Source organism: Jaculus jaculus, chromosome 8, assembly GCF_020740685.1.
Source record: "Jaculus jaculus isolate mJacJac1 chromosome 8, mJacJac1.mat.Y.cur, whole genome shotgun sequence".
NCBI classification, from domain to species: domain Eukaryota; kingdom Metazoa; phylum Chordata; class Mammalia; order Rodentia; family Dipodidae; genus Jaculus; species Jaculus jaculus.
In genome coordinates, this window is record NC_059109.1 from 62433761 (window position 1) to 62456983 (window position 23223).

The 23223-nt window shown below is 38.0% G+C and overlaps 1 protein-coding gene across 5 annotated transcripts in view; it reads left to right on the top strand.

Moving 5' to 3' along the window:
• Positions 1–23223, top strand: part of Trpm7 (transient receptor potential cation channel subfamily M member 7) — a 153182-nt gene that overhangs the window by 49367 nt on the left and 80592 nt on the right. For all 5 annotated transcript variants that reach the window (XM_045157143.1, XM_004669724.2, XM_045157145.1 and 2 more), the window contains exons 6-13: positions 1377–1501; positions 3010–3181; positions 6075–6249; positions 8379–8502; positions 10808–10880; positions 16072–16172; positions 19479–19613; positions 22064–22117. In XM_045157143.1, the coding sequence (XP_045013078.1) occupies positions 1377–1501; positions 3010–3181; positions 6075–6249; positions 8379–8502; positions 10808–10880; positions 16072–16172; positions 19479–19613; positions 22064–22117 (959 nt within the window). The remainder of the gene's footprint in view (positions 1–1376; positions 1502–3009; positions 3182–6074; positions 6250–8378; positions 8503–10807; positions 10881–16071; positions 16173–19478; positions 19614–22063; positions 22118–23223) is intronic.

Sequence of the window (23223 nt, forward strand, 5' to 3'; positions counted from 1 at the left end):
TTTCTAGCACTGTGATACCTTCTGAGTCATCTCAAGGTCACTGCACTGGGCATTTTTTTAAATTCAGTCAAATTGACACTAAAACTAACTAGCTTCACTGATAAGGTAACATTTGACAAGACATACAAGAAAGCAAGAAATAAGAAAACCTTGGGGGCTGGAGAGACGGCTTAGCAGTTAAGCGCTTGCCTGTGAATCCTAAGGACCCCGGTTCGAGGCTCAATTCCCCAGGACCCACATTAGCCAGATGCACAAGGGGGCGCATGCATCTGGAGTTCGATTGCAGTGGCTGGAGGCCCTGGCACGCCCATTCTCTCCCTCTCTTTCTCTGCCTCTTTCTCTCTCTGTGTCACTCTCAAATAAATAAACAATAAAAATTTTTTAAAAAAAGCCTTGGGACAGAGCATATAAAGGAAATGAAATAGCCAGTGTATTAGAAGAAGAATGGGAAGGTTTCTATGTAGCTTCAAAGGAAATAAGGAGTACTAAATAATAGTCAGTTGTTTACATGTGATCATAGGGAAGCATGGTAAATCTTAAACATCAGAAAGATAATTATATAAGGTCTTACAGGTCTTTGTAAGGACTGTGGCTTTAACTCTTAAATGAGAAGGGTATGTTTTAAGCAGACAGACAAGAGTAGCTTTTACTTGAATATTTTGGCTTTAAGCAAGAAAGACAGTATACAATATGAAGATGTTATTTCTGTGATCTGGTTGATAAGGTCTAATATGTTACAAATAGCAAATTAAATGATTTTTCAGTTTGTTAGGGCACTGTGCCTACCACCATGCTAACATTGTTTCATGTGTGTTTCAGGCGCAATTATAATGAAGTTGAGATTGTGGGGCTTTTTTTTTTTAAAGATATTCTTTCTTTCTTTCTTTCTTTCTTTCTTTCTTTCTTTCTTTCTTTCTTTCTTTCTTTCTTTCTTTCTTTCTTTCTTTCTTTCTTTCTTTGTCTGTCTGTCTGTCTGTCTGTCTATCTATCTGTCTGTCTATCTATCTATCTGAGAGAGAGAGAGCAGAAGAGATGGGTAGAGAGAATGTGAGCACCAGGACCTCTAGCCACTGCAAATGAACTCCAAACACATGTGCCACCATGTGCATCTGACTTAACGTGGGTCCTGGGGACTCAAACCTGGGTCCTTAGTCTTTGCAGACAAGTGCCTTAACTGCTAAGCTGTCTCTCCAGCCCCTTGTTTTCTATTTTAATTCTTTTGGTCACTGTATATTCTTTTGAGAGCTTGGCTTTGGATATTACATCCTTATGTCTTTATTTATTTAAAGAAACATATCATAAATTATGCTAGACAGTAAGCATAGGACTTTCCTAAACACAATAGAAAAACTAATAATAAAATTTTGTATCAACAGGTGTGGCAAAACATGTTGGTGATGCCCTCAAAGAACATGCTTCCAGATCATCTCGAAAGATTTGCACTATTGGAATAGCTCCATGGGGAGTGATAGAAAACAGAAATGATCTTGTTGGAAGAGATGTAAGAATTTTAAATTTTTTTCTATTTTAACTTATGTGTAGATAAAATTGTAACAAGAACAGTACAAGCCAACTTAAAATATTCATCATCATACTGTACTTTTCACAGAGACTTTAAAATGTTTTGTTACCTCTCTGGCTGGCTTTTGATTTTTTTGAAAATTCACTTGTAAATAAAATTATTACAGTGTTGGTACATTATTAATTTATTTGCAAGCAGAGACAGAAGAGAGACAGAGATAATGGGTGCACCAGGGCATCTAGCTGTTGCCACATGTGCCACTTGGTACAGCTGGTTTATGTGGATGCTGGGGGATTGAACTTGGGTCATTAGGCTTTGCAAGGAAATGTCTTAACTGCTTATCCATCTCTCCGACCTATAATTAAATTTTTCATGAGCACATGACATTAAGAATTAATCTCTGGCCTGGCGTGGTGGTGCATGCCTTTAATCCTAGCACTTGGAAGATTGCCATGAGTTTGAGGCTAGCCTGAGACTACATAGTGAATTCTAGGTCAGCCTGGGCTAGAAGCAAGACTCTACCTTGAAAATTCAAACAAACAAACAAGCAAGCAACAACAAAAAGAAATAGAATTAATCTGGGTCTAGAGAGATGGCTCAGTGGTCAAGGCACTTTCCTGCAAAACCTAATGAACCAGGTTTGATTCCCCCAGTCCCCACATGAAATGGGATGCACAAAGTGTTGCATACATCTAGAGTTCATATATATTGGCTAGAGGTCCTGGCATGCTCACTGTCACGTGTGTGTGTGTGTGTGTGTGTGTGTGTGTGTTTTCTCTTTCTCTGCTTGCAAATAAATAAAAATATTTTAAAAAATGAATCTGAGGGCTAGATTAATGTGCTTGCCTGAAAGCCAGAGGACCTACGTTTGAATCCCCAGGCTCCTGTAAGCCAGCTGCACAAGGTGGCACATGTGTCTAGAGTTTGTTTGCGGGGGCTGGAGGCCCTGGCATGCTCATTCTCATATAAATAAATAAATAGAATCTTATTAAATATAGGAATCAAATATTAATGTTTTATTTGAATACGTTGAAGATGTAAATTGGTTTATGTGTATTTATCAAGAGACTATTAAAAATTACTAAATTATAAGAATCAAAGTGTTACTAAATACTTAATGTCAGTTTTAAACAGTTTTATTTACAGTTAGAAAATTATGACAATTAATTGCTTTTTTCATATCCTTTACATTTGCCCTTTATTCTTAATAATAACCATTACAGTTTATTAGCACTATTTATTTATATGCTTACTGATTTATTTTCCTTTTGTATGTGATGATGAAATAACATGATTTTTTTTTTTTAAAGAGAGACATAATTATTTGGCCCAATCTATTAATTTTCTTCAACTACTTAGAGGCTTGTGCCTTTTCTAATTCTAAATGAAAAATATAATTTTATTTGTCTATAAATTATTTTCAAATTTTCTTTTGCTTTATTTTATATTTAATCCTGCCCACTAACTCTAATTTTGCTTTTATTTAGGTGGTTGCTCCTTACCAAACCTTATTGAACCCATTGAGCAAATTGAATGTTCTGAATAATCTCCATTCCCATTTCATATTGGTGGATGATGGCACTGTTGGAAAGTATGGGGCAGAAGTCAGACTGAGAAGAGAACTGGAAAAAACTATTAATCAGCAAAGAATTCATGCTAGTAAGGGAATACACAAACTTGCTATTGTTGAATGGATTCAAAGCTACATTAGTAGCCAGCAATATACTAGAAATGTTGAATATCCTTTTAAGTACTCTTTTCCTTAAATCTCAAGATAACCCCCCCCCCCCAAACATCCAAGAATGACTGATTTTAGACAAAATAATCAGAACTAGTAAAAGATATTGCAAGCCAAATAGTATATTCAATTTTTTTTTCAAGGTAGGGTCTCATTCTAGCCCAGGCTGACCTGGAACTCATAGTGTAGTCTCAGGGTGGCCTCATACTCCACGATCCTCATACCTGTGCCTCTGGACTCCTGGAATTAAAGACTTGCGCCGTAACACCAAGCAGTGTATTCAAATTTTTAAGGCCAAAACCAAAACAGTTCTAAAAACTTTGTAGTCCAATGAATTTTCTAGTTTTTGTTTTGTTTTGTTTTGTTTTTTAGGCAGGATCTTATTCTAGCCCAGGCTAACCTGGAACTTACTTTGTCCAGGATGGCCTCACACTTACTGTAGTCCTTCTCACTCAGCCTCACAAGTCAAGTTCAAGGGCTAAAGACATGAGCTACCATGCTCACCTCTTAGTGTGTGATAAATGCTTAATACATGACTTTTAAACTCAAGGCATTATGTAAAAAGGAACAAAGCTTCTTTGTTAGGAATAAATAAGGATCAAGTTGGCTTAGTTTTTATTTTTAAAGGTAGGGTCTCACTTTAGCCCAGGCTGGTACACTCTATATTCCCAGGTTGCCTTCAAACTCAGAGCAGTCCTCCTACCTCTGCCTTCTGAGTGCTGAGATTAAAGGAATACACCATTACTCTGGCTAACTTGGCTTACATTTTTTTAAAAATATTTTTATTTATTTATTAGAGGGGGAGGGTCCTGGGGAATTGAACCTGAGTCCTTTGGCTTTGTAGGCAAGTGCTTAACTGCTAAGCCATTTCTCTAGCTCTTAGCTTAAATTTTTATAAAATGAGTAAGTATTGCTCTTTGGCAAATGAGTCTTAAACATTGATGTTCTTGGCTGAAGAGCTAGCTTAGTCAATAAAATATCTATGTAAATGCCAGGCATGGAGCACACACACCTACACACCTCTCATCTAATTGGTGAGATCAGTGAGAGATGCAGTCTCAAAGGAGGTAGATTAATGATGATACCTGAGATGTCCTCTGACTTCTACACACACATGCATGTGTACCCACACATGTACACCATACACACATACATGTGCAAAAGAGAAAAAAAAAGTTGAATTTTAAATACCAGGAATTTTATAACTCTAGGACACCAGGAAAGTGAACTCTATGACAAAGTAAAATAGAAATACAAAATCATAGACTAGTACATTCAGTTTATCATTATGTTGGAGCACCTAAACAATTAGTGATGTTTTGTAACATTACACTTAACAGTACTTTTTATTTTATCACCACATTACAGGTTGTTGTGAAAATGAAAATTGGTATTCTTCCCTGAAATGTGTGTTTTCCCCTTGTTTTTCAAGGTAGGGTCTCTTTCTCTAGCTCAGGGTAACCCTAGAATATACTATGTAGTTTCAGGGTGGCCTTGAACTTACAGAGATCCTTCCACCTCCCCAATACTGGGATTGAAGGTGTGTGCCACCACACCCAGCTGAAGTGTTTTTTAATTCTTATAGAAATTTTAGAACTTTATTGATGAGTTCCATTAATGTAATTGTCTCTATCATTAATGCCTATTATGATTTTTTTTTAATTAATTAATTTATTTATTTGAGAGTGACAGACACAGAGAGAAAGACAGATAGAGGGAGAGAGAGAGAATGGGCGTGCCAGGGCTTACAGCCTTTGCAAACGAACTCCAGATGCGTGTGCCCCCTTGTGCATCTGGCTAACGTGGGACCTGGGGAACCGAGCCTTGAACCGGGGTCCTTAGGCTTCACAGGCAAGCGCTTAACCGCTAAGCCATCTCTCCAGCCCATTAATGTCTATTATTATCTCGTGGCCAGGCATAGTGGTGTCTACCTACATATATATGTATGTGTGTATGTGTGTGCGTGCGTGTCTCTGTATGTAGGTAGCCAGACAGTATTTAAAAGTAAACTAAGCCTGCTGTGGTAATGGCACACTCTAAAGGCTGAACAGGAGGATCTTGTATCCTAGGCTAGCTGGGCTACATAGCAAGATTCTATCTCAAAAACAAGAGAAAGAAAGCCAGGCATGGTGGTGCATGCCTTTAATCCCAGCACTCAGGAGGCAGAGGTAGGAGAATCACTGAGAGTTCAAGGCCACCCTGAGACTACATAGTTAATTCCAGGTCAGGCTGGACTAGAGTGAAATCCTATCTTGAAAAAAACACACACACACAAAGAAAAACCAAAACCAAACAAACAAAAATAAGAAAAACAGGGCTGGGCATATGGCTTGCAAAGCCAAAGGACCCAGGTTTGATTTCCCCAGGACCTATGTAAGCCAAATACACAAAGTGGTGCTTGTGTCTGGAATTTGTTTGCAGTGGTCGAAGCCCTGGTGCATCCATTCTCTCTCATTCTGTCTGCCTCTCTCTCACTCTCTCAGCTAAATAAATAAAATATTTTTAAAAATAAAAAAAAAGGCAAACTAAAACACAGTGTTATATACATATCTTACCAAGTGTTCAATTAATACCCAAAAGTTTGTATTAGACTATATGTTTGATTTTCTAATTTTGTCATCAAGAATAGACTTTAATAGCAAAGTAATTTATTTTAGTATTCTTATGTTAGTCTGGTATTAACATTGAGTACTTAAATTGAAGTCAGTGGGCTTAAGATAAATTTTATTTTTATTTTCAAGTTTTATTTAAAATGAATAAGATTAAATTCCTGACTTACCTTCTAGTTTTCTAACTACACTTTTACTTTTTTAGGAATTGGGCAAGGTGTCCCTGTGGTGGCTCTGATATTTGAAGGTGGACCCAATGTCATCCTTACAGTTCTGGAGTACCTTCAGGAGAGTCCGCCTGTCCCAGTAGTTGTATGTGAAGGGACAGGCAGAGCTGCAGATTTACTAGCGTATGTTCATAAACAAATAGAAGATGGGGGGTAAGTATATGTGTGGAACAGATTTTAACAAATTTATATAAGAAGCCCACAGCTTTTACAATACTGGATCCCTTTGAGGGTTGTATGAAAATAAAAAAATCTCATATTTGACAAAATATGTTGTTGAGTCATAAGGAATAGCCTAACTCATGCGATTGAAATGAATTGAAATACATTAATAATCATCCACTAGTAGGCAGTTATTGCTTCCATGCCATATAATAGTTTAGTTTTGGGGAATTGTTCATATACATTCAACACTTGTTGAAAACCCCATGTATAAAATTTCTTGTTGCAGAGAACTGAATAAATAAATTAGGGCATACACACACACACACACACACACACACACACACACAGGGATAGTTTGTAGCTGAGTAAAGATGGTACATGTGTGATAGATTTGTGAAGATCACCAGAATAACTACATGGAAAAAAGTTATAGAGCAAACATATTCATTGTGATACTTTTTATGTTAAAAAAAAAAAAAAGCAAGAAAATAGGGCCTGGAGAGATGGCTTAGCAGATAAGGTGCTTGCCTGCAAAGCCAAAGGATCTAGGTTCAACACCATAGGACCCATGCATGTAAGTCAGGTGCACAAGGTGGCACATGCATCTGGAGTTCCTTTCCAGCAGCTGAGACCCTGTCATGCCTATTCATTCTCTCTCTCTCTGCTTCTTCCAAATAAATAAAAATAAAATATTTCTAAAAGAAAGAAAATGCTCTCTGCCTACCCCTGAGCCCTCAGCTCTGTGTTCTGATTCCAAGAGCCAGAGGCCTGTTCTGCCAGAACCTGGTGAATATCTCAGTGGACCGTATTCTCCCCTCCCCCTCCCTCCCCCTCCCTCCCCCACCGAGGTAGGGTCTTCCTCTAGCTCAGGCTTACCTGGAATTTCCTGTGTAGACTCAGGGTGGCCTCGAACCCAGGGCAATCCTCCTACCTCTGCCCCCTGCTTCCAAAGTGCCAAGTGCTGGGATTAAAGGTTTGTGACACCATGCCCTGCATTATTTGCGTATTTATTTATTTATTTTCTTGCAACCATCCAACTTTTTTTTTGAGGTAGAGTCTTATTCTACCTCAGACTGACCTGGAACTCTCTGTAGCTGTAGCTGGCCTCAACTCACAATGATTCTCCTACTCTGTCCCCCAAGTGCTAGGATTAAAGGTGTGTGCAGCCCCTCCTGGCCAAACTGGTTTTTCAAATAAAATTCCTTAACTAAAAAAATAAAGAAAAGAAAATAATGTGCTTGCTATGGTAGCACATATACAAAAAGTACAATGATGGCAGAGATCACCATGGATTTTGCACACACAAAGATAAGAAATTTGTGAAGCACTTTATGTTTCTTTTATTCTCAGTGTGTTTGAGCATGTGTGGGCACGTGCATGTTTGATTCCCCAGTATACATGTGAAGCAAGATGCACAGAATGATAAATGCATCTTAGTTAGTTTGCAGTGGCAGAAAGCCCTGGTAAACCCCCACCCCCACAAATAAATAAATAACATTTTTTTAAAAAATCAACAAGTAGGGCTGGAGCAATGGCTTGGCAGGCAAATGCCTTAGGACCCAGGTTTGATTTCCCAGGACCCATGTAAGCCAGATGCACAAGGTGGCACATGCATCTGAAGTTTGTTTGCAGCAACTAGAGGCCCGGGTGTCCCATTCTCTCTCCTCTCCTCTCCCTTCTCTTCCCTTCTGCTCCCCTCCCCTTCTCTGTCTCAAGTAAATAAAATAAAAATCAATTTAAAAAAGAGAAATGGCCAGGCGTGATGGTACACACCTTTAGTCCTAGCACTCAGGAGGCAGAGGTAGGATGATTGCAATGAGTTTGAGGCCTCCCTGAGACTTCAGAGTGAATTCCAGGTCAGTCTGGGCTAGAGTGAGACCCTACTTTGAAAAACCAAAAAAAAAGAAAGAAAGAAATAGATAAAAAGCTAAGTGAAAGGAAAATATCTCACAATTTTTCTTTTACTCCTTTAAGATTTTAATAAGGGAGAAAATAGTCATTATTAAATACTAATGCAGAATCTCTAGAGGCCTTACATGGATCTACCTGTACTTCATTTAACCCTATAGGTAAGGAACAGTGAACTCAGTGAATAAGTATGTTTCCTCTTATACCAGGAATCTTCCTGATGCAGCAGAGCCCGATATTATTTCAACCATAAAAAAAACATTTAACTTTGGCCAAAGTGAAGCAGTACATTTATTTCAAACACTGATGGAGTGCATGAAGAAAAAGGAACTTGTAAGTACATTTCAGCAGAATAAACCTTTTTCTTCCCCCTCCTCTTAAGTTTTCTTTTACTAATTTTCATGTGTATGCATATGTGTGCAGTTCTTGTATATATGTTGTGCCACCAGAAATATGTGTCACTTTTTGTGTCTGACCTTACATAGTGCTATGGAATTGAGCCTGGACTGGCAGGCGAGGGCCTTTAACTGCTGAGTCATCTCAGCCTTGTTTATATTCCTTTTTTTCCCCCCAAATATTTTTATTTATTTGAGATTGATAGAGAATGGCTGCATGAGGTCCTCCAGCCACTGTAAACGAACTCCAGAGACATATGCTACCTTTTGCAACTGACTTACAGAGGTACTGGGGAATTGAACCTGGGTCCTTCAACTTCACAAGCAAGCACCTTTAACCACTAAGCCATCTCTCCAGCCCCTTCTTTGTATGTACTTTTAAAGCATATACTTTTTTTTTTTTTTTTTTTTTGAGGTAGGGTCTCACTCTAGCTCAGGCTGACCTGGAATTTACTCTGTAGTCTCAGGGTGGCCTCGAACTCAGGGCAATTCTCCACCTCTACCTCCTGAGTGCTGGGATTAAAGGCATGTGCCACCACAGCTGGTGAAAGCATATACTTTTAAAGCAGATTCTAAATTAGGAAAATACTTTTGTTTTTAATTTAGATTTGTTAAAAAAATTATTTTTGAGACAGGGTCTCATGTAGCCCAGGCTGACCTGAAACTCCCTGTGTAGCTAAGGCTGACCTTGAACTTTTGATATTCCTGGGTCCACTTCTCTTGATATCATATCCAATGCTAGGATTATAGGCATATGCCACCCTTCCCTGTTTATACAATACTTGGGATCAAACAGGTTTTTGTGCATGCTAAGCAAGTACTTTACCAACATAGCTATATAGCCAGCCCCAGATTTCAGATTTTTATTATTTTTTGTCATTTAGTTATTGGTCTTTTCTAGCTGAAGCGGTAACATATATAGTATCAGACAGCTTATTTGCCTTATAGGAAAAATTTCCTAACTTTTATGTTAGTACATTAGTATAGTATATAAGAAGTATAGAGTTACTAATGACTTTAATAAAATGGGAAATATCTTAATTATTTTACTCTGAGTGCTTAAGGCTATAAAATTAAAGGTATGTGTTACTTAATTTCTTTTTTTCTTTTTTTCTTTTTTTATTGGTTTTTCAAGGTAGGGTCTCACTCTAGCCCAGACTGACCTGGAATTCATTATGGAGTCTCAGGGTGGCCTTGAACTTGAACACACGGTGATCCACCTCTCGTGTGCTAGGATTAAAGGCGTGCGCCACCACACCCGGCTTGTGTTACTTAATTTCAATCATGTAAACATGGGCTTCAGTTTTAAGAGATAAAAATTCTTAGCCGCTCTATAAATAGATAACATAGTTTGAGTTGCTATCATTTCTCTGCCCTTGACTAAGTTCAGTGTTTATTTGCTCTTGTCTTTCATTGCAATCGTTTGTATACTACAAAATAGTTTTTGATTGGGTTGTAATAACTTTTTGCTTTATGAAAATTATTGTTAGATAAAAATTTTATTGTGATGTTATATTTCACGTAATTTCTTAAAGGTATTTGCAGTAAAAAGACAGGACAAAACAAACATCCTCAATCACAAATACACACACTGCCAGGCAGGGTGGTGTGTGCTTGTATCTCAGCATTTGGAAGTGCAAGCTCTAGTCCAGCCTGTACTACATAGCCATAGCCAGAACTTAAAAAAAAAAAAAACAAAGCTAGAGGGCTGAAGAGATGGCTTAACTGCTACGGCACTTGACTCTGTTTGGTTCCCCAGTATCCACATAAAGCCAGATGCACAGTGGTACATGCATCTGGAGTCTATTTGCAGCAGCTGGAGGCCCTGGTGCACCCATTTTCTCTGTCTGTCTCTGATTGCAAATAAATAAAATTATTTTTTTAATGTTAGGAAAAAAAGAGAAAAGAATATGTTAATAGCTTGACTAAGTGTTCACTTTATGGAGGGAACAGTAGAATTTATTCTAATAACTAATCTGTAACCTCAACTCCTAAGTTACTTACTTTGATAACATACATAAGATAGGTCTTTAAAAATGAATATACTATGAAACAAAATATGTTGAGTATACTTGCCATTATATTTGGAAGGAATTAAAGTTATTTTAGACCTCTTGCCTTTAGTTATGTAGATGTGAATTCAAATATCTCTTTCTGTGTAATCCCCCTATTTGAAGTTGTTCTTTGTTTATATCTTAGCCTTAAAGATGCAAGGCATAATATTATAAATTAATCTTTAATAGATTACTGTTTTCCACATTGGATCAGAGGAGCATCAAGATATAGATGTAGCAATACTTACTGCACTGCTAAAAGGTACAGTTTTTTAAAACTTCATATCTAACATGTCCTATTTGTATAATGCAGGACTTTTTCATGTAGTTAATAGCTTGGGGAATGAATTTTTCAATATTTTTTGTCCCCCTCCCATTATTTTCTATTGTCCCTCCTCACCATCCTCCTTTCACCAAATTCCTCCTCCTCTTCAACCATTCCCTCCTCCACCCTACTTTTGTTGTTGCTTTTTTGAGTGTGTGTGCGCGTGCACTCATGCATGTATGTGTGTTTGCCATCATCCGTCATCTTTGATGATGTATTGATGAGTTCAGTATTGTGCACATTTTGGGGATACATACGCATGCAAATAAATAAATAAAATTTAAAAAGGAAAATGGTATCCCATTTCAGTGCCTGGACCAGAAAGTAGTGTTGCTGTTCATAAAAAAGTTCCCAAGATTTACACTACAGTAGATCGCCAGTGTATTTAATAATAAAGTGATGCCTTAGTGAGCAAAATGCTTGCCATGCAAGTGTCAGGACCTGAGTTTCAATCTGCAGCATACATATAAAAGCCAGGTAAGGGCTAGTGAAATGGTTTGGCGGTTAAGGCGTTTGCCTGCGAAGCCTAAGGACCTTGGTTTGATTTCCCAGGACCCACATAAGCCAGATGCACAAGGGGGAGCATGTGTCTAGAGTTCGTTTTCAGTAGCTAGAGGCCCTGGTGCACCCATTCTGTCTTTTGCTCTGTCTGCCTCTCTTTCTCCAAAAAAAAAAAAAAAAAATCCAGGTAAGGCAGTAGACACCTGTTATCTCAGCACTAGGGACGTGGAAATAGGATATTTAGTGCTTCCTGGCTATCTAGTCTATCTGAATTTTTGAGCTCTGGGTTCAGTAAGAGATCTTGTCTCAAAAAGTAAGGTGGAGAGTAATTGAGGAATATACCCAATGTTGGCCTCCGGGCCTCACACACCACACACAAATATATACACACACAAAAAAAATAAGATAAAGATAAATACCATCTACCTGCACTGTTTGCCAAATGTTTTTTTGTGAACTAGCCATTGTGTTTATCTTGTTTTTTCCTTACAGTGTCCCTAAAGAGCATGCTTCCTTTCTTTTTTCCTTATTTTACAAATGAGGATGCCACAAAACAAAAGTGTTCAAAGTGGGGATTGGGGGCACTGGAGAGATGGCTTAGCAGTTAAGGTGCTTGTTTGCAAAGCCAAAGGACCCAGGTTCAACTCCCCAGAGCACACTTAAGCCAGGCACACAAGGTAATAAATACACACAGGGTCACATGTATGCACAAAGTGGTGTGCATGTATGGAGTTTGATTACAGTGGCTAGAAGCCCTGGTGTGTCAGTTCTCTCCCTTTTTCCCCCCTCTTGTTCACTCTCATAAAAAAGAGAGAGAGAGATAAAAATACAGAAAGAAATAGTGGGGACTAGAGCTGGAGAGATGGGGCCCTTGCCCATAAATCCTAATGACCCAAGTTTGATTCCCCATTACCCACGTAAAAGCCAGATGTGCAAAGTGGTGCATGCATCTAGAGTTTGTTTCTAGCAGCTGAAAGCCCTGGCTCACCCATTCTCTTTTCCCCTTCCCTCTTCTTTGTCCCCCCCCTCCCAATCTCACTTTCTGATGGGCATGGTGACTTACACCTTTAATCCCAGTACCTTGGGAGCCTAAGGTAGGATTGCTGTGAATTGCAGGCCAGCCTGGGTTAGAGTGAGACCCTACCTCCGGGAGAAAAAAAAAGGTTGGAACTGGACTGGGGGAGATGTCTCAGCAGTTAAAGGCACTTGCTGGCTCAGTTCCAAGCCACACATATAAGCTGGATGCAAAAAGTGGCATGTGTCTGGTGTTTGTAGTGGCAAAAGGCCCTAGCACACCATATGCTCACATGTGCAAGTTTTTTTTGTTTTTTTTTAAGAGCTGGGTGTGGTGGCACACGCTTTTATTTTTTATTTTTTTATTATTTATTTATTTGAGAGCGACAGACACAGAAAGACAGATAGAGGGAGAGAGAGAGAATGGGCGCGCGGGGCTTCCAGCCTCTGCAAACGAACTCCAGACGCGTGCACCCCCTTGTGCATCTGGCTAATGTGGGACCTGGGGAACCGAGCCTTGAACCAGGGTCCTTAGGCTTCACAGGCAAGCGCTTAACCGCTAAGCCATCTCTCCAGCCCGAAGTTTTTTTTTTATAATTGATTTATTTTTCATTAACAACTTCCATGATTGTAAACAATATCCCATGGTAATGCCTTCCCTCCCCCCACTTTCCCCTTTGAAAATCCATTCTCCTTCATATACCCTCCCTCTCTCAATCAGTCTCTTTTATTTTGATGTCATGATCTGTTACCTCCTATTATGATGGTCTTGTGTAGGTAGTGTCAGGCACTGTGAGTTCATGGATATCCAGTCCATTATGTGTCTGGAGGTGCACATTGTAAGGCATCCTACCCTTCCTTTGGCTCTTACATTCCTTCCACCACCTCTTCCGCAGTGGACCCTGAGCCTTGGAAGGTGTGATAAAGATATTGCAGTGCTGAGCACTCCTCTGTCACTTCTTCCCAGCACCATGATGGCTTCTGAGTCATCCCATGGTCACTGACATCTGAAAAGCGAAGGTTCTCTAACCAAAAGTGAGAGTAGCATTAATATATGGATATGAACATTAAGAGAAATGCTTACTGGGCAGTTTAATGAGCATAATATATACATTTAGTCAGACAGCAGCAGATGTTACACCCCTAGGGCCAATGGCTACTCCTGTTTTAAGTTTTCAGTATCAGTAATGTATCCCCTGCCATGGACTGGGCCTCCAGTCCAGTTAGAGGGCAGTTGGTTTTCACCATGACAGACATGCCACTATTGCACCCGTTGGCTCATTTGGCCTGGCTGGCCAAATACAAGGCTTGCAGTGTCCAGTGGCGTTTATCTCCAATGGAGATTTCTCTCTCTCCCATTGAGCTACATGCAGAATGGCTTCTTCCAGCATTCTGTCAGCTGGTCTATATGGAGAAGGTTAGCAGCTCAGTTCTAGCAGAATTTCTCAGTGGCCTTGCAGCCCAAGTATGTGGAGTCTTTAGCAATAAGGTCTTACCATCTATTCCTGATGGGAAACCAAGGGTCTTGGCAATGGCCTATAATGTTTTGGGGGCATCAGGAGGGACCTCCCTGGTCAACAACTCAGTGGAAGGTATCCCATCCCTGGCCCTGAAAATTTTCTAATAACAAATCTATGGCTCCTGAGTGTTCCATTGTCCAAAAGAGTAGGCTTCCATATAAATATTTTTTTAATTGTTAAAAATGTTACAAGGGAATCACAAAGAGCTGTTATACTAATAAAAAGACAAGCACCTTAGGTAAAAATGAGTGTAAAAAATATTTGAAGAAAATCCAAACATTTGGAGGGTATATAGAAAGATGACCCAAGGTGATAGTGTGAAAATGAAAATAGCTGAGGATGTGGTTCAGTGATGGAGCACTTGCGTAGTGCACAGAAGACCTAGGTTCTACCAACAGCACTGCTGTAAAGAACAAGATAACCAAAATGACCTCATCCCACCTTGCTTGTGGGAAGTAGGTGTTTTTTTACCCTCAGTGGACTGTATAAGCTTCCTGAAACTTTGGAAGTATATTAAAAGCCTTTAAGTGTATATTCTGCATCTAGTAATTTAATTACTAGAAAACCATCTTGTTTAAAATCAAATGTGCACTAAAGTATACTTTGCAAATAAATTCAAAATAACCTGAATATTTACTAATTAGAGTGTTGTACTAAAATTGGCCCCCATGTTTAAAAGACTAGTATTTTAAAACTATATGTAACACTTGTGGGAAAAGCTGAGATATAAATAGCAAAGCATATAAGGCAAGCAACTGAATATGTGCATTTAAAAAATAATTTATTTGTAAGCAGAGAGAGAGAGGGAAAGAAGAGAGACAGAGAAAATGGACATGCCAAGGTCATGCAAATGAACTTAAGATGTGTGTGTGTCACTTTATCTGACTTCACATAGGCACTGGGAAATCAAACCCAGGTTGTTGGGCTATGCATGCCTTAACCACTGAGCCATCTGTCCAGCTCCATGTGCATTTTGATAAGGTCTCATGTAGTACAGGTTTTCTTGAACTTACTGTGAAGCTGAGGGTGACTTTGAATTCCTGTCTACCTCCCAAGAGCTTGAATAGTAGGTTTACATCACCACACCCTACTTTGTAATTTTTTTCTTTTTTTTTTAATTTTTAATTAATTTATTTATTTGAGAGTGACAGACACAGAGAGAAAGACAGATAGAGGGAGAGAGAGAGAGAATGGGCACGCCAGGGCTTCCAGCCTCTGCAAACGAACTCGAGATGCGTGCGCCCCCTTGTGCATCTGGCTAACGTGGGACCTGGGGAACCGAGCCTCGAACCAGGGTCCTTAGGCTTCACAGGCAAGTGCTTAACCCCTAAGCTATCTCTCCAGCCCCCCCCCCTTTTTTTTTCTCTGAGACCAGGTCTTGCTATGGACTTGCCTGGCCTTGAAGTCATGGAAATCTTCTGCCTCATCTTCTCAAGTGCTGGGGTTACAGCTGTGATCCACTATCCTCAAGTGTGATTTCTTTCTTTCTTTCTTTCTTTTTTTTACTTAAGGAGAGAATTAGCACACCAGGGCCTCTAGCCACTGCAAACAAACTCCAGGTTCATGCACCCTGATGTGCATCTGGCTAATGTGGGACCTGGAGAATCAAACCTGGGTCCTTTGGTTTCATAGGCAAGTGCCTTAATCACTAAGCCATCTCTTCAGCCCCGATTCCTTTTTTTTTTTTTTTTTTTTTTTTTTTTTGTTTTTTCGAGGTAGGGTCTCACTCTGGCTCAGGCCCGATTCCTTTTTTAAGTAAACAATTAAAAGTATGTAAATGAGCTTAGTCATGCATAGAAGGGTACCTGAAAAGACATATTTCAGAATCCTAATAATCAGTACTATGTCTGTGATGGAAATAAGTCATCTATTTTCTTCTGTTTATACATTCTAATATATTTTTTTGCAGTGAATGAGACTTTAGTTTATATTCTTGAAAAATAAAAGTACTCTATCCTGGGGTTAATATTATCTTTCTGCGGTAGGCTGCTTGTGAGTGGTCCAGATGTGTGAGTTAAAGGGTGTTAGGAAGATTTTTGTATTTACATATTATTGGAGATATACTTGCCAACTATTTTATTTTATTCAATTAGGTACTAATGCATCTGCATTTGACCAACTTATCCTTACGTTGGCATGGGACAGAGTTGACATTGCTAAAAGTCATGTCTTTGTTTATGGACAGCAGTGGCTGGTATGTAAACAATATAAATATACAATATAGTGATAAGGACAGTGTGCCTTCTATATTGACAAGTTTTATATCCATGGGTTCTCCCAATCAGAATTTGTGTACTATATAGTTAGACCTACAGTGATTTCATGTATACTGAATATGTACAGACATTTTTTCCTTCTGTATTTCTTAAGCATTTAGTAGTAACATCTGGTTTACACTGGGTATTATAAGTAATCTAGTGATGGTTTAAAGTGTACTAGATGTTTAATGTGTGTGTGTTGCTGCAAATACTACATCATTTTATGTAACTTAAGTATCTGTGAATGTGGGTAGCTGAGGAGCTTCCTGAAACTAATCACTCTGATAGAAATGACTATAAGTATTTGCTAGAACTATGATTGAAACTTCACATTTTACCTATCTGAAACAAGTGCAAAAATAGTTTAGCTAAATATTTCTACAATATTCAGAACCATTGAGGATTATTAAAGTTACATTTACTTTTTGGCCATAGCTTTTTTTGTTTGTTTGTTTTTGTTTTTTGAGGTAGGGTCTCAACTAGCCCAGGAATTCACTATGTAGTCTCAGGGTGGCCTTGAACTCACGACGATCCTCCTACCTCTGCCTCCCAAGTGCTGGGATTAAAGGCGTGCGCCACCACGCCCGGCGATGGCCATAGCTTTTTTATATTTTAAAAATAAGCTATAGATATTTGTAAAAATTCTGAAACTGAACAGGCCTTGAAAATCTTGCTCTATCTACAAGAGATCTCATAATGTCTGGCCTTTGGCTATTTAGACATGTTGCTTCTGCAGTCTCCCCATTTACTATTTATTTATCATTTATCTTTCCTAGAGTTTAAGTTTTATGAGGGTAAGAATATATTTTACTTTTTTTACCTACTGTATTGACAGCTCATAAAGTAGTAACACTTGGCACATTTTTGCTACATGTCTGGGTCCCTAGGGAGGCTGGGTACCTAAAAGTTCACCTATTCCTTGGAGTATTACTAGGCTTTACAGAGAAGGTAATCTAGACCTGTTATTTTTATCTATATAATAAGTATAAACAGCAAATTTCAGTAAGTTGGATAAATTTTCTTTATACAAGCATTGATTCATACCTATATTTGCTGTGGGACCATAGTACCTTGTATTTATTTTATTATTTCTTTCATTCATTTTCAAACCATATCTCACACATCCCAGGTCAGTGAACTCTACTATAAATTTATGCCCCAGCTCTTTAATACTTTTCCATTAACAGTGGGATATGTCTAAAGAAGAGGAAATATTTTATACTATTTTGTAGCATTTGAGTTTTGTAAACTACCAGAATTATTTTTCTACATAGTAATACAGAAACTAGTCACTTCCTCTCTTGCAGGACTACACAGGAAGAAATTGATGTTAATCATTTGTGGTAAAACTAAATCATAAACCAACCTTTTATTTCTTTGAATAATATGAATGAATTTTTAGTTTTCTCAGATGTAAAGGTTCGAATTGAATGTTTGGATTTTATTTATAGATAGATAGATAGATAGATAGACAGACAGACAGACAGATAGCTTGTCTTGTGGGAAATGTTAGAATGTAGTATTAGAATAGATACTAGCAAATCAAAATTATCAATTTGTGATAGGAGAAAGAAGGAAATTATTTTAAGTAAAATAGGATAAGCTGGGTGCGGTGGTGCACACCTTTAATCCCAGCACTTGGGAGGCAGAGGTAGGAGGATTGCTGTGAGTTCAAGGCCACCCCGAGACTCCATAGTGAATTCCAGGTCAGCCTGGGCTAGAGTGAGACTCTACCTTGAAAAAAACAAAATGAATAAATACATATAGGATAACATGCTGTAATAAATTATAGGGTGTTATTTAGAGAGAACTGATGAAAAACATGAAGTATTACATTCTTATAAATTAAGCCTTAATTATTTTACTTATACTATCAAAATATTTTCCTTGTTATGACCAAACAGTAGAAAATATCAAAGAAAGCATATCTCACATGTTGCAGTTTCATCATGTATAACACATAGGATCATTAACTATGTTTAAAAGATATTGGAAGCCAGGTGTGGTGGCGCACGCCTTTAATCCCAGCACTCAGGAGGCAGAGGTAGGAGGATTGCTTTGAGTTCAAGGCCACCCTGAGATTACATAGTGAATTCCAGGTCAGCCTGAGCTAAAGTGAGACCCTACCTTGAAAAAAAGATATTGGAGACTATATTATTTGCTGGTCAATGAAAATTGAAGATATAGAAGGTTTAAAAGTATACAGAAGCAAAAGAAAGTATATAGAAGTAAAGGAGATACTATTAGAACACTCATTTAATATTCAAAAACTCTACACTTCATGTTCCAGTAATTAGTATTAGATTGGAAAGTCTGTTTGTGATCACACAACAAATTTGTAACCACAACAAATATTCACTAAGACTAAATCTGTTACACTAAATTGAAATAACAAAGGTTTTGTTATCAAATGATACAATTTTTCCCTAATGATTTTTGTTAAAATTTGAAAGTAAGGATCACTTTGCCTGACACATTTTTGAAAATTTTATTGGAGATGAAACACCAATATGGAATTCTCTTGGGTTGATATTTAAGTGGAAACCCTGATTTTTCACTATAAGCATCAACACAGTAACTTAAAATGTATGAAATACAAGACTGTCCAGTGTTTTGCATGATTTTTGGTGCCATTTGGCTTTAGCCCTTAAATTTAGTAATAGCTTCCAATTATTGAAGCAAATCATCAAAAAAAAAAAATCCTAAAAATTGAGAATTATTGGGCTAGAGAGATGGCTCAGCAGTTAAGGCACTTGCCTTCAGATCCTAAGGACCAGAGTTCATTTCCCCAGTACCCACATAAAGCCAGATGCATGAAGTGGCACATTATCTAGAGTCCATTTGCAGTGGCTGGAGGTCCTGGCATACCCATTTTCTCTGGCTGTCTCTCTGCTATCTCTCTCTGCTTATAAATTAATTAATTTTTTTTAAATTGAAAACAATTGTGCTAAGGTGTATTTTCTCCAAATTTAATTGATGGTGTACTTTATGGCTCTTTTCTTCATAAAACATTTGCTCTCAAGGAAATACCATTTATGGAGTATGTTTTGGGATTTCTGTTACAGATCAGGCTTTTTATCCATTTTCTTAAATTCTTTAGGTTCTATCTCCTAATTGCTTTGTATCTCTAATTTTGCCTCCAAACTGTTTGGGAACAATAGGTTTAAATCATAGGAATTTTTATTTAAAAGTGATTAATAATTAGATCATTTGAAATATATGTGTTAATTTTGATACTTTAGGTTGGGTCCTTGGAACAAGCCATGCTTGATGCTCTTGTAATGGATAGAGTTGCATTTGTAAAACTTCTTATTGAAAATGGAGTAAGCATGCATAAATTTCTTACCATTCCAAGACTGGAAGAGCTTTATAACACTGTAAGTATGTCATGAAATTCTTTATTGACTATTTTATCATCTTTGGGTAAAACCTTTAATGTCTTGGTTGATTTTTTTTTTTGGTTTTTCGAGGTAGGGTCTCACTCTGGTCCAGGCTGACCTGGAACTAACTCTGTCATCTCAGGGTGGCCTTGAACTCATGGCAATCCTCCTACCTCTGCCTCCCGAGTGCTGGGATTAAAGGCGTGTGCCACCACTCCTGGCTTTGGTTGATTTTATAGGGGCTTAAATGCAGCCAATTTTAGTATGGATTGATTGCATGGCAATCTGAAACTCCTTTTCTGTTGTGGGAACCTTTTCCTATGAACACAGTCATACAGGAAAGTGATATAGACTTAATATTCCTATCTCCTTTTTCCTCCCACACTTTGCTCCCCCTTTAAGGTATGTGTTGGTTATGTGCATGTGCACATGTACACAGGCAAGAGAAGGATGTTGGATATCCTCCTTATCACTGTTTCATCTTATTTCTTGAGATGGAGTCTCTCACTAAACCTGGAGTACCATTCTCCTACCTCTACCTCCCAAGTGCTGGGATTAAAGGTGTGCACCACCATGCCTGGCTGGTTCATGGTTTTTACCTGATGGTATCCCTCTCTTAGTGTTTTCCATTTTCTTGTTAAAGGATTTCTGAAAACTTATTATCCTTTCTCATTTCATTAAATATTTCACATCATTAGGATTAGATTGGGTAAATACTACCCTTCTTAGTGGTTTTCTATGGTTCTAGTGTGAATGTAATTGAACTATGCTTCAAGGAACACGGATCAAATCCAAGCCGTGTAACTGACTATTCTGAGAAACTAGATACATTAATTAATCAGCTTCTTCCTTTTATTTCTAATACCTGTATAACTCCATCATTTCTAGTTGACTTTACTACCACTGTTCATTTAATTTCCCTATCTATGTTCATTAAGCTGTTTTCTTTTTAGTATTTATTTGTGGGATAGAGAGGTGATTAGAGAATAGACATGCTAGGGCCTCTTGCCACTAAAAACAAACTCCAGACATATGCACCACTTTGTGCATCTGACTTTATGTGGGTACTGGGAAATTGAACCCAGGTCCTTAGGCTTTGCTGGCAAGTGCCTTAACCGCTGAGCCATTTTTCTTGCCTTAAATAATTTTTCTTAATTTAGTTTTTTAATCTGGGTAATGGCATGTTTTACTGTGTTTGCAGTTTAGAAGTCTTTGATAACTCAATTTGTATACCATATCTTTAGCTTGATTTTTTTCAGATACCCACATTTTATTCCACTTACTTTTCACATTTAGCCTTATATTTCTTACCCCCAGCCTTAAATACTGGTATTTCAACAATATAACAATATTGTCTATCATTTTCTAAAAATAAAAGCCTCTTTTAAAAAGCATTTGTGACTTATGATGGTCTCTTTTTTGTTCATTACTCATTTATTTATTTATTGCTTAAAGCAGCTCAAATACCATGCCACTACTTCCACGAGATCCACTGGCATTGGTAAGAACAATTTACTTCCCCTACATTGTTTTATTTTTTTTAAACTAGGGGTTTTATATTTATGTTCCCCATAGTTTTTTTTTCCTTTAATAATATGTAGTATAGTTATACCAAGTCTTGTTTTTGCTCTGCTACCTCCAGTTCACTACTGTAACAACTTAAAAGGTTTATTCATTGTCCTGACATGAGGTGTCTCCCTGAAATGTAAAGCAAGTATAGAACAATGAAAACAAAAATTGATCCCATTAGCAATTTTAGAAAACTTCATATAAGTTTTACATGTAATAAAAGGGAAAGTATGGGCTGGGGAGATGGCTCAGTGGGTAAGAGTGCTTGTGATGCAAGCTTAAGGACCTGAGTTTGATTCCCAGCACCCACATAAAAAGAGTGGGGCTAGATAGATTGCTTAGTGGTTAAGGCGTTTGACTGCAAAGCCAAAGGTTCCTGATTCGATTCTCTAGGACTCATGTAAGCCAGATGTACAAGGGGTCACATGTATCTGGAGTTTATTTGCAGTGGTGGGGGCCCTCACACGCGTGCTCACTCTCTCTCTCTTGTGCTCTCTACCCCCCTTTCCCTCTCTCAAATAACTAATTTTTTTTTAAGTTGGGTATAGTCACATATCCCTGTAACTCTAGCACTGAAGGGTGGCAGAGATAGGACCACTGGGGTCCTGGACATCTAGTCTAACTTTGTTTCAGTAAAATAGGGCAAAAGAGTGTCAAAGGAGCACACTTCACATCCTACTCTAACCTCTGCATAAATATGCACAGAACATGCACATCTGCAAACACATGCATGTTCCATATACATACCACACATTTACTTAAAAAAAAATATGAGGAGGCGCATTCTCCTTTGCTCTTAGAATGGAAATTGTTTTAAATAGGAAAAAAAAACTGTTTTAAAAGAAAAATAATAGTTTGCTCTTATTTTCTCCCTAAAGAAACAAGGTCCAACTAATCCAATGCTATTTCATCTTGTTCGAGATGTCAAACAGGTAAGAGATTATTTTTGCTTTAGGGGAAAAAGTGTTATTTTCTCCCAAAAAAGCTTTTTGTATAAGGTAAAATAAAGTCTACTTTGTGGTAATAAAGCTTAATGTATGCAAAATCAAGTGCAGAGAGGAAGAAAGTTGGTGATATTAAGACTGACTTCTGGTCATTCAGGATAGAATTTGATGGATTTTATCCTGCTCATTGGTCTAGAAGAAGATTGTTAATAGGACTTTGTTTTGTTAGGGATTTGTTTCCTAGGCTGGGCATGGTGGCACATGCCTTTAATTCCAACAGTTGGGAGGCAGAGGTACAAGGATTGCCATGAGTTTGAGGCTACCCTGAGATTAATTCTAGGTCAGCCTGCACTAGAGCAAAACCCTACCTTGAAAAACAAACAAAAAACCCCACAAAAAACTTTGCTTCCTAGAACTTTGTCCCAATCACCCTAAGGTGTGACTTTCATAGCTGAAAAAAGTATTGAAATGTCACCCCCTTAAAGTAATTTAGTATTAATAGTGATTGAGTACCTTGTTGTATAGTTTAATGCTGTTCTATGGCAATTAATTAATGTATTGTCACTCCTTTCTGAGTGAGTTTCATTAAGAATTAAAAGTTTTCACTAAACATTTGTCACCATTTTATAGCCATTTAAATCATTGCTATCAAATGCAGTTTTATTTTACTTAATAATGATATGGTACTGTCGTGGTGGCACACGTCTTTAAGCCCAGCACTTGGAAGGCAGTGGTACGTGGATCACTGAGTTCCAGGCTACCCTAAGACTACATAATTAATTCCAGGTCAGCCTGGACTACAGTGAAACCTTACCTCAAAAAAAAAGGAAAAGAAATGGTAATTTACAGTACTTGAAATGTTTTATATTTCTAAACTGTGGGGCTAGAGAGACTGCTGAGTGGGTAAAAAGGCACTTGCTTCACAGACATGAAGATCCCAGTGCTCATGCTAAAAAGAAACAAATGCCCGCACATGCCACGCTTCCTGGTCAGCCTATCTAACTTAGAAAGGAGCAGTCTAGGTTCAGTGAGAGACTCCATTCAATCTCAGGAAAATAGGCAGAGGAGAAGTAGAGGAGAATACCTGATGTTTT